At 45.2% G+C, this 18,036-nt stretch overlaps 1 protein-coding gene across 1 annotated transcript in view; it reads right to left on the reverse strand.

Annotated features, from left to right (window-relative positions):
• The window catches only part of LOC120916886 (latent-transforming growth factor beta-binding protein 3-like), a 2,124,401-nt gene that overhangs the window by 991,991 nt on the left and 1,114,374 nt on the right, over positions 1 to 18,036 (reverse strand). The window contains 1 exon segment of the mRNA XM_040327823.1: positions 1,497 to 1,566. Within this exon segment, the coding sequence (XP_040183757.1) occupies positions 1,497 to 1,566 (70 nt within the window).

An 18,036-nucleotide genomic window follows, 5' to 3' on the forward strand; every position in this document is an offset into this window, starting at 1 on the left:
TTTTCAACACACTTCACGTCTGCCTTGGGGTCCAAAGGCTACGCAAATTCGATCAATTTCTCCATCGTTGTGCTTCCTCTTTAGTTTTGAACCAGAATAAATGGATATTTGATCTACTTTAATTAGTTGCCTATGTGTTTTTCTTAAAAAGGACAGTTTGTTTGTGACTAGGAAGGTACATTTCATAAATACAATGCCAAATTAACAAGGGACACCAAACAACCTCCTTGAGGTAAAAAAAATACAAGATAATAAATGTTGTTGGGGTAACTTGACCATAGAATAAAAATGGAGATCACAAGAAAATATTAAAACCCCACCAAAAAAATAGGAGATCTTGATTCAAATCACAATTTATTAATTTTTTTGAGATCTGGCTTTAAAATCAAATAAGAATATTCATGAGATCACAAGAAACAATAAAGAAAATAGTTGGTCAGAATTGGTGTGAATATCAGCAGCAAAAAAATAACATTATTCTAGCATTAGAAAGAAGAAAAGAATGCGCTGCATTAAACGATGCAATAATTTGCAGCATGACGAATGTGCCATCTCCATTTCGAACGCTAGTTTTACCAGAACGAGCACTCCCGTCTCCTAATTTATTTTGAGCATGCGTGTTTTATTGTCTCCTTCGGAGTTCCACACAGACGATCGGGATTTTTGGAAAAAATAAAACATGTTCCATTTCTAAACTCCAACGGAAAAAAGTCCGATGGGGCCCACACACGGTCGGAATATCTGGTGAAAAAATTCCGTCGGACTTTTTTCATCAGAAATTCCGATCGTGTGTACAAGCATAAGGCTCCATTCCAGGGGTGGACTGACAACTCATGGGGCCCTCGGGCAATAGAAGATTATGGGGCCCCCAGGTTTACAGATGGCCACCACGGTTTCGGAAATATCAGGGACAGATGTAAAAAAAAACACAGATTTTTACATACTGTCCCTGGTTTTATTAAGCCTGGCAACCCTGATGGGGCCCCCTAGAGGCATGGGGCCCTTGGGCAGTGCCCGGGAATCCCAATGGTCAGTCCGCCCCTGCTCCATTCACACCTCAGCATACTACAGCGACACCTGCTGCACCTTGTTTTTTTGTGTGTTTTTGTGACGTGTTTTCAGAGTGGCACATTAATTTGAATGGGCCTCCCTCCACTCCAAAAATGTGCCAAAAAAGCAACATTTTGGCACAGAGCCAGCTGCATTTGGCATCACGATTTTTGCTGTGGTTTTAGCGAGTTTTGTCATTCGACAATCGTGGCAAAATTGTACCCCATTTGAGGTGCCATTAAGAAATAATGCCATTGCAAACGTTTCTCATGTTTTACCATAATTCTGGAATTGCAGGCAGAATCGCACGATTCTGCCCACAATTCCAGTACCCTCAGGCGTGAATGGAGCCTAAGAGAGGACCATGTTTGATTCAGATTACAACCTTCATTGTACCCACTTTGGCATCCCCATACACCATATCTTAGTAAAGACAAAATATATACCTGGTTTTGGTGGAAATACAGATGGGAAATCCACTGGTTCCTCTTCTGAATTAAGGCTGTAGGCTGGGAGCTGGCATGTAAACAAACTTGATTAGGTAAGGTGTCACACATTTGTCATGTTAAGAATGTCAAGACTGTTGATTGGAATCACAATGAATGAATGAAGTAATAACAGAATTTTGCACTCTTTCATATTTTTATTGCAAACTATGTACATTTTTGGGAAAATAATTTCACTTTTGTCAGAAAAGACAAAATGAAATACACATTTTTCATAGAATAGGGAGGCTCTGTAAACGCTGACAATGTATTTACAATGTATAGCTTTGTGCCTCTCCTCTCCTAGTAACTGCGCCCCCAATTTCTTGTCTTTGTGTCACAGGAAAGCAAGTACATTAAAATATCCCCAATGAGTTCACGCACAAAAATATAAACCTGACAAGATTTTAACTTTTCCCTCTCAATCCAAAACTAAAAAAATAACATTGTGACCGGGCTATCATCCCAACTTTTTCCCCCTCCTCCATTTTTATTGTGCTCCGACAGCTGGATGCCTCTTGAAGTGCAATGGACATTTCTAAAAGAACACCGGCATTCTTTATAGATGTGTGATAGTTTTTTTTTGTTTTTTTTTTAACAGCAGTATAGCACAGACTCAGCTTGAGACTAGAGTTGAGCTGAACACCCGCAAAACCTATTAAAGTCTATGAGACCTGAACTTGAAAAATCAAAAGGTCCCTAATTTGAAAGGCTTAGATGCAAGTTATTGGACATAAAAAGGGTATGGGGGCTTGGGTACTGCCCTGGGGGACATGTATCAATGCAGAAAATGTTTGAAAAAAAAATTGCCATAGCTGAAATCACTTTCGGTTTCCCCTCGAGTACGTATGCAGAATCGAGATACAACACAAGTCTGTTTATGTTAGTGCTAACTCTAGCACCATTTATGTAAGTGTTTTTACTGCCACTTATTTATATTAAAGATACTGAACTGTGATATGTTATTTTTCTTTTGGATTCCCATTTTGAGAGTGTATGAGAGAGAGATCCTTGGATAGTAGAATTGGACAAATCTTTGAGAGCCATCCATTTTGAATTGCTAGATAGAACAAAGGCTGCATGGACAGAAATATTTAAGGCACCTTTCTCTTCTGCTTGGTGAATGGAGTTGTTCTTTGAATATTAATCATCACATTGATGGGACTTGTTTAATGGATGATTTTTGATATTATGTTTCAATTTGCAAGGTTGACAGAAGTAGTGCCTATCTTTTGTTTGTCATTTCTGTTTCACAAGTGATTTTAATGATGCTTAAAGTGAAACAATAAAAATGAAAAATTGTTTTAACCACTTCCCGACCCACGTATTGTAAATGTACGTCCTCTTTTTAAACATGGATATCTCAGTAACGGCAGCAGCTGCTGCCACAACTGAGATATCCATGTTTTCAGCGGCCGGCCTTGTAAACGATAACGGCGGTCTCCGCGGCGGATTCGCCGCGAGATGGCCATTATCGGTGACGGGAGAGGGCCCCCCCCCTCCCGCCGCTTTTCCGCGCCCTCCGCCGCTTACCGGAGCCGTCGGTAGCGGCGGAGGAGATCCGATGCTGCCGCCTGGAGAGTGAGGACTTGAGTGAGGGCAAGATGGCCCCCACCCGTCCTCATAGCTCTGCTGGGCGGAAGTGACGTCAAAACGTCAGTCCCGCCCAGCCTCTTAAAGAGACAATTTTTTTTTCTGTCATTTTTTTAAATGACACATTTTCCTTTTTTTTTTTTTTCTTGCATTTAAGCCTAAATATGAGATCTGAGGTCTTTTTGACCCCAGATCTCATATTTAAGAGGACCTGTCATGCTTTTTTCTATTACAAGGGATGTTTACATTCCTTGTAATAGGAATAAAAGTGATCATTTTTTTATTTTTTATATTTTAGTGTAAAAAATAATAAAATCAATAAAATTAAATAAGAAAACAAAAAAAAATATTTTTTAAAGCGCCCCGTCCCGACGAGCTCGCGCGCAGAAGCGAACGCATACGCGAGTAGCGCCCGCATATGAAAACGGTATTCAAATCACACAAGTGAGGTATCGCCGCGATCGTTAGAGCGAGAGCAATAATTATAGCCCTAGAGCTACTCTGTAGCTCAAAAAATGCAACTTATAGAATTTTTTAAACGTCGCCTATCTAGATTTTTAAGGGTAAAAGTTTGACGCAATGCCACGAGCGGGCGCAATTTTAAAGCGTGACATGTTGGGTATCATTTTACTCGGCGTAACATTATCTTTCACAATATATAAAAAAATGGGCCAAATTTATTGTTGTCTTATTTTTTTAATTAAAAAAAGTGAATTTTTTCCCAAAAAAGTGCGCTTATAAGACCGCTGCGCAAATACGGTGTGACAAAAAGTATTGCGATGACCGCCATTTTATTCTCTATGGTGTTAGAAAAAAAATATATATAATGTTTAGGGGTTTTAAGTAAAAAAACTGTTTTAGTCTTGCAAACACCAAATCTGAAAAACACCTAAGGTCTTTAAGTGGTTAAATATAGTGCATAGGGGGTCCCCTTAGTCTGCCTGTAAAGTGGCACATCTGTACCGTGTATAGAACCTGCTGCAGCAAAACTGACATATATAAAGAAAAACAAATGATGTTTAAATTTCCTGGCTGAACGCCATTGCTGGTAATACCAAAATGTTAAAAAAAACGGTGTGGAGCCCCCCCCCAATCAATACCAGGCCCTTTTACGAGCATACAGTCTGGCAGGAAAGGAAAGGGGGGGCTGGTGGCACTGCCCCCTTGTGATGATGGGTCGTTGATGTCACATGGGGCGGTGCCACCAGGTGACATCGGCAGGTGGATCTGCTCCTTACCTATTTAAGAACTGTCAGGCAGTGGACCAGGCAGTGGGCAATTAGTCTTCATCACAGGCGGAGCTTTTTTCTTTTTTAGGATCGGTGGTGCGGTGGGTGTTGTGATTAATGATGGATCAAAATTGGGGGACATTTTTTTATTTTTAGTAAAGGAATTGTAGGAGGGTGGCACTCACTCGTCCCACCCAAAGGGCCGGTATAGATGTAGCTGCTGACTCTTAATAAACACGCTTACCTGTCCCAGGATCCAGTGATGCGGCCACCCGAACCCTCACTTCTCTCCCTCGCCTCTCCCCGGCGCCAGGATTACAAATCTACAAATTACAAAATTTCGCAATTCCCAATGATCGAGTGATGCTGTCAAAACTAAATAACTGCCCCCCCCCCGCCAAAAAAATGACATACCTAATGTGGCATAGGAGGGAGGGGGGGAATGCTTAACATGGAACTTCCCCTTTTGGATGGAGCTCCGTTTTAAGGTGTGGCAGTGCAAGCCCCTGCCACTGTAAAAATGGTTGGAAAAGGAACACAGAGTTTGTACGTATGCAGAGTGCGGGTCTCAAGAGTACCGATTTTTCTATGGATTTTGGTGGGAAGAAATCTCCAACCCAGTGTCCAGATCTTGTTAAAGACATGCAGGGTGTGTGTCCAGGTGCACACAGCCCTTATAATGCAGTACTGGGAATTCAGGGCGCCAGCTAGAAGGGAGGTGTGCTCCCAATCTGAATACAGGTCCTGTCTGGAGACAAATTTGATCTACTCGGGAGACAGCACTCCATGTTGGAGAGATTCCATGCCCATTGGACTGAGAGATTTAGGACAGCTAAGAGAGTCTGGGAGACCAAGAGAGCTGAGGCAAATAGGAGAGAGTCCAGGGTACTGAAGGAATTTAAGTTTTAGAGGAGTGAGTGAGCCGGGGTGCCAGGAGAACCCCTACTTAGAGGCCAGGAGGGGATCCATGCAGCAAAGTGCTGTAGACACTCATTTAGTGTTGTTTCAGAATTAGTTTATTTTTGTTTTAGTTTAGTATTTTAGTTTGCTTTTCGTTAAATTTTGTTTCATTTTCATAAAATTTAGTTCCGTTTATCAATTTTCTAACGATTGGAATTTGGATCAGTCAAGAAATCATCGATCAATTCAAATTCTTTGTGAAGAATAGCTGGTTGTTAAGCAGCGGGCTGGTAAGCTAGCCATTGTGTCCTTAACACCGGTGACTTATCAGCTGTCAGCGGGCTTCCCCACTGACAGCTGAAATTACAAAACAATGTTGGCAATAGAAAATTTCAAAAAGAAACTGCGTGGGGTCCCCCCAATCCATACCAAGCCCTTTGGGTCTGATATGGATTCTAAGGGGAACCCCACGGCAATTTTTTTTTTTTAAACAGTGTGGAGTCTCCCCCCAAGATTTATACCAGACCCTTATCTGAGCATGCAGCCCAACAGACCAGGAAAACAGGGGGCGAGCAGTGAGCGCCCCCTCCTGAGCCACACCAGGCCACATGCCCTCAACATTGGGGGGGTGCTTTGGGGCAGGGAAGCTCAGCCCCCCATCCCAAAGCAACTTGTCCCCATGTTGATGGGGACAGGGGTCTCTTCCCCACAACCCTGGGCTGTGGTTGTGGGGGGTCTGCGGATTGAGTATGGGGTACACTGCACCCTTACTCATTTACCAAAAAAAACATTTTAATTAAGAAAAACAGTAGACTCTCTTTTTGACAAGTCCTTTATTAAACACAATTAATAATAATACAATGTCCCCCAATGTAGATCCATCTTACGCCGCCTGCCACACCGGAAAAAATATGCCCCAGGCTGTGACATCACAAGGGGGTGGGGTCACCCACTGACATCGTTGAGTGACTCCTCCCGTTTACTATTTAAGAATTCTCAGACAGAAGAACAAGCAGTCCGCGGGGAGCGCTTGACGAAGCCCGGAGGGTTTCCTTTTTCTTTTATTTTCAGGTGCGGCGAGCGGTGTGAGATTGATCTACATCAGGGGACATTGTTTTTTTATTTTTTAATAAAGGAATTGTCAAAAACTTGTTATCTATTGTTATTCATTTTTTACACATGTTTGGTGAATAGGTAGGGTACCCCATACTCATTCACATAAAGGGGGGGATCTATGGGCCCCCTTTTTAAAGGTAGCTTCCAGATTCCGATGAGCCCCCTGCCTGCAGACCCCCACAACCACAGCCCAGGGTTATGGGGAAGAGACCCTTGTCCCAATCAACATAGGGACAAGGTGTTGCCCCAAAGCATCCCCCATGTTGAGGGCATGTGGCCTGGTATGGTTCAGAGGGGGGATGCTCGCTCATCACCCCCTTTCCTGGAATGCTGGGATTTGTTATTGCAATTTTCTATTGCATTGTTTTACTTACATTTCAGCTGACAGATGATGAGTCATCAGTTGTTAAGGATGCTTCAGCCGGCTTTCTAGTCCACTGCTTAACAATAGGGATAAGCCGAACACCCCCCAGTTCAGTTCGCAGCAGAACATGCAAACGGGCAAAACGTTTTTTCGAACTGCCCCAAGGGACATGTATCAATGCAAAAAAAGTTTTAAAAACTGCAGCTTTTTCGGGAGCAGCGATTTTACTAATGCTTAAAGTGAAACAATAAAAATGTAATGTTCCTTTAAATAGTTTTGCCTGGGGGTGTCTATAGTATCCTGTAAAGTGGCACATTTTCCCATGTTAGAACAGTACCACAGCAAAATGTAATTTCTAAAGGAAAAAATGTAATTTAAAACTGCTTGCAGCTGTACTGTATTGTCGGGTCCTGGCAATATACAGTACATGAAAATCGTGGGTCCCGCACCCAAATTTAAAAAAAATGGCCTGCCCTATATACTCTACAGAAAATTGGGCCTTAGGTGTTGGTGGTACCAGAACACTGTAAGTTACTCTTGATGGGCACAGGAACCAGCCCTGCTCTGAAATACTATATCAAAAATTGTAATTACATGCCCCTGTTAAACAGGGGCAGAAGAATTGGGCATTTAATGGTGGTGACACAACACTGTAAGCCCTCACAGTTACTCTTGGTGGGTGCAAGAACAGGCCCTGCTGTAAAATATTGGATCAAAAATTGTAATTACATGCCCCTGTTAAACAGGGGCAAAAAAATTGGGCCTTTGAGCAAGATCTGGCCAGTGGTCCATCCTCAAGACCCCTAAACCAGGAAAGGTCTCCAAGTCTGCTCTTGCCCATATATATCTTTCCACCATGTAATGCAGACGCTGGTGACAGTTGCTTGAACTTATCAGACCTTGGCGCTGAGGACTGAAAAATTGTCTAAAGGCATCGGTCAGCAGGCCGCATTCTCCTCCGCTCTTTCTCTAACTGAACGAAGCCTCAGCAACACATTGTCCAGCACCAGGAAATTGTAACCTCCCAGGGTCTGGAAATGCATTGCACAAACCTTTCTTCAAGGCCTCCTGAGGATGTTTCATGCTCTGCTCCCTGAGATGAGTTCTGCAACCTTACCCTTGTAGCCTGGATCAAAAAGGGTTGCCAGCCAGTAATGATCCCTCTCCTTGATACCACCAATCCTAGGGTCCTTTCGCAGGCTTTGCAGAATCAGGGAGGCCATGCTGCATAAGTTTGCAGAGGCATTAGATTCTGAGTCCTCTGGGCCATTAAGGATCGCATGATCCGTAACAACCTCCTCCCAGCCACATACAACCTTGAAGACGGCTGCCGAGTGTTATCCTCCATGTTCATGCTGACACAATCCTCCTCCTCTTCCTGTGTGTTTGGCGGGCCCACAGGAATACTATCTGGATAAAGGGGGCCTTGAGAGGTAAGGAAGTCCTCCTCTTCCTACTGCCGTTCTGTCTCAAGTGACCTGTCCATTATTCTACAAAGCATGTGCTCCAACACGAAGACAAGAGGGACAGAATCACTGATGCATGCATTGTCGCTGCTCAACATCCTCGTGGCCTCTTCAAATGGTGACAGGACAGTGCATGCATCCTTTATCAGTAGCCATTGGTGTGGCGAAAAGAAGCCAAGCTCCCCTGACCCTGTCTGGGTGCCATACTCACACAGGTACTCATGATGGCCATCTGCTGTGGTGTGCTGCCGCACGCAGCATTGCCGAGGTTGAGTTCACCTGGTGGGCATGTCACAAATTGAGGCAGTTGGTGGGCAGATTGCATTCCTTTGAATGTCAGCCAGCTGAGCACTGACATTGTATGACCGGCAGAAATGACTACAGACACTTCTGACCTGCCTCAGAAAGATCCTGTAAGCCTAGGTACCTGCTCAAGGAAGTGCTCCACTACCAAATTCAGGATGGGTGCCAAACATGGAACATGGGTCAAGTGTCCCTGTCGGAGGGTGGAGAGAGAGGTTGGGTGCCATTGTCGCATACAATCATTCCTGGCTGAAGCTGGCATGGTGTCAACCACCCTCTGAGCTTGCAGCAGAGATTGAAAATTGCAACAGTGCTATCAGTGTTAAAAAAGCCCAGACAGCGAGCTGTGAAAAGTGGGCTGGCAGATAACAGCTCCACAATCTGATGGAATAAGGATGGCTACCTCTAGTCTTCCATGATGCCTGCCTCTGGAAGACACCCTGGCCTGGTTGGGGCTGCAGCTGGGGGAACAGATTTTGTTGTTTATAGTGTTGTTCCCTCTCTGTAGGCTTATGTTACTCCCTTCCTCTACCTCAGAACCAACATCTGAATCAAGTATGTCTGTGCATCCTCAAGAAGCAAGTGGCTGATGCTGTGTTCAAATAATTCAGCCGACTCCTCCATGCATGATGTTGTGGCTATGGCAGGAGTAGCTGTGACAAGGAGCAGAATAAGCTGCTCTGGCAGCTGCGGTGGACTGTGCACTAGTGTCAGTTTTGGGGTCATAGAGGATAGAGCAACATCACTAAAACAGAAAACAAATGTGCCCTGATGAGGACGGAACCACGTTCACCTTTACCTGTGGACACAGACCGCTGATGGCCCCTCATAGTTGCATGAGAACATCTGTTTCTCCTTGTTGGCCTCCCAGACAGGATGGGGCGGGGACTTATTACCTACATTTTATAGATACTGGGAAATGTGTGTGATTGCATGCACCTTTTATTCAATGAAAAGTGGTCCTTGGTGCACTATAAATTGAGAACTGACGCTGACAGAAATGTAAAAACGATATATAAAAAAATAAAAAGGGGGGAACACCAGTGTCGCAGTCAGAAAAACTAGCGGCTGAAAAATTTAGAACAAAGGGGGCAGGCAGGGCAAAAAAAAGAAAAAGACACACAACAACCAAAAAAAAGAAGGGGTAAACAGCACTGTATACAGCACTAAATGTTATGTACAGCTGTGTTAAGCACTGCACTACATTAACACACTATACTGACGGACTATTCTCACACATACTAAACACTAAACTAACTCTAACTCTACACTTAGAATCACAATAAGTGAAAACACTAACTGCCAGTAGCAAATTGAGCCCTGCTCTACCTATCTCCACTCCAACACACTACAAGAGATTTTTATGGGAAGTTACCCTTTATAGTGTTGTGTGGGACTATGAGCACTGAGCCGTGATTGGAGAAAGTAATCATCACTTTGTCCAATCAGGGCTCTGACAGTGCCAGTCACAGTTAGGTGCAATGTTTCATACAATTAGGGCTGTAGAATGCACTGTGAAGCGCAGCAGGCTACCTGCAAATTCGGGTATTTGCTAAATGGGCAAACAGGCGAAGTTCGGGCTGAACCTTTGTTCGGGATAAACTGTTTGTCCAACACCAGTCAGGAACTGTTGGCTTTGTGTGCAGTGCAGCCAGGCAAAAGGCATTGTGTTTTGCATGTTATGTACTTGCAAAAGGAGAAAAAACATGAATTCTGCTATGAATTGTGTAACAAGCCAGTGTGTGCGTGACTGCAAGGATGGGGTGGTCAAAATGCAAGAAGGTCATGTTAACCCCAGTTTAAGGGGAAGTGCGGGATGTTGTCCATTGTCTCCTGTCCCTGGGCACAGAGCGAGAAGATGAGATAGTGGCATATAACTTCATACAGCCAATGCTACCTACTGAGGAAGTCAAAGATAACCTGACAGAGTTTGAAAGAGTAGTAACACGGAGAGCATGGCCTAGAGACTGGTGGCCAGAGTTACTGCAACCCTTACTACAGAATCAGTTCTGAGTATCCTACAGAATGAGACCTTAATAAGTGACTGTTGACCCCGCAGTAAAGGCATAGGCCGCATTTCAGGCAACAAGATTGTGCTTGTGGTGGGAGGCATGTTTGCCTTAATTGTATGGGTTCTTCGGATACTGGGATAATTGCAGAGGTGGATTAATCAAAAGCTTTCTGGAAAACAGGTACTAAACAAACAACCTACTGGACTGGAGTCAACGTGGACCAGTCCTCTCCAGATCTCGCTCCTGGAAGCGGACATCGATTTAGATGCTAAGGGTGGAGGGTATGGTTCTGCCAGCTTTTTCATACTAACTACAATCTGCTAAGCCCTGCCAAAACGTAGCATTAAGGGCCTCATTATTCCATTCTAGTTCTGAGGCCAATGTGTGAAACTGAACTGCATTTTGAACAACAGTCATGCTTCCTCGACAAGGCCAAAGAAGGGCCCGAGCACGAGCAGTAGATAAGGCCCTGCCTGGCACATCATAGGTCTTACGGAAAGGCCAAGAAGGTGGTAAGACTGGAAATTATAGGATCTTGTCACTCTACTCCCACAGTGGTGAGGGCCAGTCCAGCACATCACATGATCCACTCTTGATAGGCCTGCTGGACGTCAACTCTCTACGCAAAAAACACTGAAGTTGTTCATGTAGAGACTGCAGTGTCCCTGAGGAGCTATGGCCTGAGCAAACTGTCAGGTTTCTGTGGTAATGAGCCCTTGTAGAACGCCAACTCTGGGTTTCCCAGGGTGCAGAGTCTAAGCCCAAGCCTTCTTCTCCACCAGGGCTGATCCTGATGGTGTGATGGACTTGCACCAAGTAGGGATGAGCTTCGAGTTTGAGCCAAACTCATGTTCGACTCGAACATTGCCTGTTCACCCGTTCAGCGAACAATTTGGGGTGTTCGTGGCAAATTCGAAAAGCCGTAGAACACACTGTAAAAGTCTATGGGAGAAATATAAAGTGCTAATTTAACCACTTCCCGACCGCCGCATGTACATATACGTCGGCAGAATGGCACGTACAGGCACATTGGCATACCTGTACGTCCCTGCCTAGACGTGGGGTCCGGGGGTTCCGATCAGGACCCCCCCCGCTACATGCGGCGGTCAGGTTCCCTTGGGGAGCGATCCGGGACGACGACGCGGCTATTTGTTTATAGCCGCTCCGTCGCGATCGCTCCCCGGAGCTGAAGAACGGGGAGAGCCGTATGTAAACACTGGCGCTGCATCGATCGAGTGATCCCTTATATAGGGAGACTCGATCGATGACGTCATTCCTACAGCCACACCCCCTTACAGTTGTAAACACACACTAAGTGAACACTAAATCCTACAGCGCCCCTGTGGTTAACTCCCCAAACTGCAACTGTCATTTTCACAATAAAGAATGCAATTTAAATGCATTTTTTGCTGTGAAAATGACAATGGTCCCAAAAATGTGTCAAAATTGTCCAAAGTGTCCGCCATAATGTCGCAGTCACGTAAAAAATCGCTGATCGCCGCCATTAGTAGTAAAAAAAAAAAAATTAATAAAAATGCAATAAAACTATCCCCTATTTTGTAAACGCTATAAATTTTGCGCAAACCAACCGATAAACGCTTATTGTGATTTTTTTTACCAAAAATAGGTAGAAGAATACGTATCGGCCTAAACTGAGGAAAAAAAAATGTTATATATGTTTTTGGGGGATATTTATTATAGCAAAAAGTAAAAAATATTGCATTTTTTTCAAAATTGTCGCTCTATTTTTGTTTATAGCGCAACAAATAAAAACCGCAAAGGTGATAAAATACCACCAAAAGAAAGCTCTATTTGTGGGGAAAAAAGGACGCCAATTTTGTTTGGGAGCCACGTCGCACGACCGCGCAATTGTCTGTTAAAGCGACGCAGTGCTGAATTGTAAAAACCCCTTGGGTCATGTAGCAGCATATTGGTCCGGTCCTTAAGTGGTTAAAGGCTTATATGCAAGTTATTGTCATGCCCCAGGGACATGTATCAATGCAAAAAAAGTTTTAAAAACTACTGTTTTTTCGGGAGCAGTGATTTTAATAATGTTTAAAGTGAAACAATAAAAGTGGTATATTCCTTTAAATTTCGTACCTAGGGGGCGTGTAAAGTATGCCTGTAAAGCAGCGCATGTTTCCCATGCTTAGAACTGTCCCTGCACAAAGTGTCATTTCTGAAGGAAAAAAAGTCATTTAAAACCACTTGCGGCTATAATGAATTGTCGGCTCCCGGCAATACAGAGAAAAGTCATTCATTAAAAAAAAAAAAAGCGTGGGGGTCCCCCCAAATTCAATTACCAGGCCCTTCAGGTCTGGTATGGATATTAAGGGGAACCCCGCGTAAAATAAAAAAAAATGACGTTGGGGTTCCCCCAAATATCCATTCCAGACCCTTCAGGTCTGATATGGATTTTAAGGGGAACTCCACTCCAAATAACGCAGGTTTGCCGTTACATCAGAGGGGGGCGGGGTCACCCGTCACTGGGAAAACCTGGGTTTTCCCTTGAGTCAGAGGGGTACGGGGTCACGTGACAGGTGGCCCCGCCCTCACCTACATAAGAGATGTCACTGGCTGAAGCCGCGTCATTCCCGGGGGCTCTCCGGTGGAGACAGGTGATGCGCTGCGCTGGATGGACATCTCATCGCTGGATCCTGGACCTGGATGAAGAGGAGATCTTCTCATTGCTGGACCCCAGAGAGGAGATCACCCATCGCAGGATAGAGACAGCGCTGGAGTGGAGACTTATAGGTAGATTCACAAAGAGTTAGGCCGGCTTATCTACAGATAAGACGACCTAACATAGGCTGGCTTGCACCATTCTATCTTAGGCTGCAATGTTTCTTCTGCCCGCTAGATGGCGCTGCCATTGCGGCCGGCCTAGATTATGTAAATGAGGGGCTACGCCGATTCCCGACGATTTACGAGCGTACGCCGGGCCTACACCGTCGAGTTACGTCGTTTCCGTACGCGATAGGCCGCCTAAAGTTATTCCACCTATGAGGTGGAATAACAATGTTAAGTATGGCCGCCGTTCCCGCTGCGAGGTTCTAATTTTTTACGTCGTTTGCGCAAGTCGTCCGCGAATCGGGATTTACGTCGTTTACGTACGCGCCAAAATCAATAGGCCCGTACGGCCTACTTAGCCGCAATGCGCACTGGTCAAGCCTCATTTTAATAATACACGCCCCCATCCCAGTCATTTGAATTAGGCGCGCTTACGCCCGCTCATTTTAGGCTACACCGCCTAAAATTTGAAGGTAAGTGGTTTGAGAATCACTTTTAACCTAAATAATTTAAGGCGGTGTAGCCTAAAAAGAGTAGGCTAGGCCGTCCTAATTTTAGGCGCCCGTACGTGAATCTACCCCTTAGAGTGGATTACCACCACTGGAATCTTTTTTATTTAATAAAGGACTTTCCCAACGGTGTCTGTGTTTTTTTTTTTACAATTGTTACACTTTCTTTGTGAAATGGTAGGGGTACAATGTACCCCATTAGCAATTCATATAGGGGGGGCGGGATCTGGGGATCTCCTTTGCTAAAAGGGGTCTTCCAGATTCCGATAAGCCCCCCGTCCGCAGACTCCCACAACCACCAGGCAAGGGTTGTGGGGATGAGGTCCTTGTCCCCATCAACTCGGGGACATTTTTTGCATTAATACACGTTCCATGGGGCAGGACTTGGGTCCCCAAACACTTTTTAGGACAATAACTTGCATATTAGCCTTTAAAATTAGCACTTTAGATTTCAAACATTCAAGTCCCATAGACTTTAACAGGGGGTTCTAAAGTTCACACAAACTTTTGGTCTGTTCGCAGGTTCTGGTGCGGGGGGGGTGTTCGGCTCATCCCTAGCACCAAGCTGGAAGTAGATTAAGTGCCCCAGCTGATGATATTGAGACCATTTGCATATGCAGAGTACAGATGGCAAGAGACAGAAGAGGATGCAAGAAACAAGCCAAGGTCAGGGCGGGTGGTAGACAAGCAACTTGCCTGAGCAACTTCCTAGGTCCCTGAGCAAACAGGAGCTTAGGGAACTAGGAAGTTGCTCAGGCAACGCGGGCTGCACTGAGCATGATTTATATCGGAAAGCAAACTAGGAGGCAAGCCAGATATTGATAGAAGGGAAGGAAATAAAATCCCATACTACAGCAGGTGACGCCCATAGGTGAGCATATCGAACAACACATGTACGAATCACAGGTCTAGCAGACCCAATGCAGCAGGAAAGAAAGAATTACACAGGCAGGACACTGCAGGCTAAACAAGTGACAGTACAATGCTGCTTAACCATGTGGCAAGTGATCTCAACGTTTCCTTTGAGGTGGGTGCTTCCCATTACAGGTTTATGTGGAAGATGCTCAGGAGAACTGTTAGAAACATTAGAGGTCTCTCTACCTGATTCAGTGACAAAGAACACTTCTGCTAGTGCAGTTCAAGGTGCAGCTGAGCAGTGGTTAGTAAATGGTGTAGATACTACCTCACCCACTAGACATCATAAGCAGGAAGGGCCCAGAATAGACACGACAATAGCAAAGGTATGTGGGAAAAAGTACTGATTGTACTAGTAGCTATTACAATAAAATGTATGGATTATCACATTAAAGAAATGATTTGTTACCAAATTTATTAGTAAAGTTAAAAGTGGCCTCTTGGTAAGCTGTTGGGTTACTTCCAGAAAATATTGCATGCCTTGGAAAAATGAAAGACAAGTCAAAAGTGTCTGTTCTCATAACAGCATTTCTCAAGCTACTGTGGACCGACGTGGTGATGTTCACTTATCAGTACCTTGGGAGGGAAGTGTCTTGGGAGGGAAGAAATATCCAACCCAGCATCATCATCTTGTTAAAGATCAGCATGGTTGTGGTAGATGGATTTTTTAGTGATATGCTTGTCAGAACTGTGTTTTATAGGCTTGTCAGACCATTTTTAATAAAACAGATAAAAATAAACTCCACGGGGGAGTGGCTTGGCGCACAGCGGAGATGGCAGCACATTGAAGGTGCTCAGGACAATCCGCAGCCTTAAGCCAGTTTTCTGCCGTTTACACCCCTGGTAATGAACAGACAGAGCTAACGGACACCGCACACAAGACCCAGGCGTACCTCAGCGGCATACAAAGGGAGGAATATCTCCGACATATTTAAACAACAGGCCCTGACAAGAAGCTGAGGGTCTGGAGGCAAGATGGCGCCGACACGTGTACCAGGAGACTACAGCGAGGACTCGCAATCAGCACCGGAGGATTACGGTAGGGGAACCTCAAACCCCAATCTCCCCCTAACATATGCTGACATGTCAGTGTTTGCCGCGGACATCAAATCGACTTTCTCGGCGGCCATCACGGACCTTAAGTTGAATCTCCTAGTCCTAAACGACAAGATGGCCACCGCTGAAACGGCAGGGAGGCAGAGGGACAGAGCAATCCTCAGGTTGGACAAGATAGCTGTGTCTCATTCAAACCATTTCATTGAAATGAATAGGCACATGGAAGATCTGGACAATCGCGGACGAAGGTCCAATATTCGCGTACGGGGAATCCCCGAATCCGTTGAGGCAGATCAAATTATACCAGCCCTGCAACGGGTTTTCAACAGCCTGCTGGAAAAACCCGAGGACACAGAGATTGAATTTGTACGAGCTCACAGGGCCCTGAGAGCATGCGGTCCAGACACCCTGCTGCCACGAGATATCATATGCTGCATGCAGAGTTTTGCACTGAAAGAGGAGATAATGCAGAAGGCCCGTAGAAACTACAGAATTGTTTTCAACGGCGCAACTATTATGTTGTTCCAGGACTTATCGCAAATAACCCTGAAAAACCGCAGAGCTATGCGTCCCTTACTGGACTGTAACGGCTACCCACTGGTAGTGAGGGGTATCGGCCGTTGGAGACGTCCTTTTTGCTGACAAGTTATGATATGCAGGTACCGCCGGTATATCCCATCGAACGCCCTTCCAAGAAACGAGACGTGCTACGTTTGGAGGGTCAAGCAGACTGACTTTATTTGGCATATTTAACCTGCTTATAACTGGTTACAACTGTTACAAGAACAATGACAGTTTCCGCCCTCCCCTTTTCCCAGTAGGGGGCTTCAACACAGACCCCCTGAAACAATGACATCTCCTTGAATTAATCACTTGACCAGTTTCTAGCCGCTTCGGCACCTCACCCCACTTAACATTTCCTGGCCAGGCACATAGAATTCAATTAACCTTTAAAACAATTATCACTCACACATAATCCCCATCAGCATACACCTCACAGGGGGGCTGTTTACCTGCACACAAAAGAGGGTTCATTAGGTATGCGAAGGGAACATTAGCATTCAACAATGAAAAGAAACTTGTCCAATTAACCCTTTGTGCTCAGAATACAATGTGGTACCTCCACTTGTGACAAGCCATGCAGTTCCTTGTAGTCCCCCTGCACGAAGATTATAACTGTCTCGGCAGCATGCATGTGTCCGTTACACTACTCCCCCTTTGTGGAACACTCCGGCAGACCCGGATTGATCTTTTTCGGATCAACTTGGGGATGTCCGGTCTGCTGTTAGGGTAAAAGTTCAGTTTGCCTGGACAGTCCGTCGGCATTCCTATTGAATCTGCCAGGGCGGTATTGGATAGAAAAATTGTAGGGTTGTAGGGCCAAGCTCCATCTTAGCAAGCGCCCATTATCTCCGGCTACTCGGTTCAGCCATACTAGTGGGTTATGGTCCGTGATCAGGGTGAATTCCTGACCATACAGGTAGGGTGTGAGCTTCTTTAAGGCCCAAACCAGGGCTAAACATTCCTTTTCCACGGCCGCGTAGCTCACTTCCCTGGGTAATAGTTTTCTACTCAGGTACGCGACAGGGTGTTCTCCTCCATCCTCCCCGATCTGGCTTAGAACTGCCCCCAGTCCATACATGGACGCATCTGTATGAACGACAAATCTTTTGTTAGGGACGGGGGCAGATAGGACAGGTGCGTTGATCAATGCTTGTTTCAAGGTTTGGAATGCTGTTTCACAGGCGGGAGACCACAGGACTACTCTAGGCAAATTCTTTTTGGTCAAATCCGTCAGGGGTTTGGCAATGGTACTATAGTCAGGGACAAATTTTCTGTAATACCCCGCTGTCCCTAGAAATGCCAGTACCTGGGTCTTAGTGTGGGGAGTTGGCCAATTGGCTACAGCCTCAACCTTAGCGGGTTCTGGTCGTTGTTTCCCACACCCCACTCTGTGTCCCAAGTACTGGACTTCTGCCATCCCGAAATTACATTTTTCTGGTTTCAGGGTTAGGCCGGCGGCCCTAATCTGATCCAGTACAGCCTCAACATGCCTCAAGTGTTCCCCCCAAGTCTCACTATAGATCGCAATGTCATCCAGGTACGCGTAAGCAAAATCCTGGAAGCCATCAAGGAGGCGGTCCACTAAGCGCTGAAATGTGGCTGGGGCGTTCTTCATCCCAAATGGCATGACCTTGAACTGGAATAAGCCAAATGGGGTGACAAATGCCGACTTAGGGATAGCCTC

The sequence above is a fragment of the Rana temporaria genome, chromosome 11 (assembly GCF_905171775.1).
Source record: "Rana temporaria chromosome 11, aRanTem1.1, whole genome shotgun sequence".
Classification (NCBI taxonomy): Eukaryota; Metazoa; Chordata; class Amphibia; order Anura; family Ranidae; genus Rana; species Rana temporaria.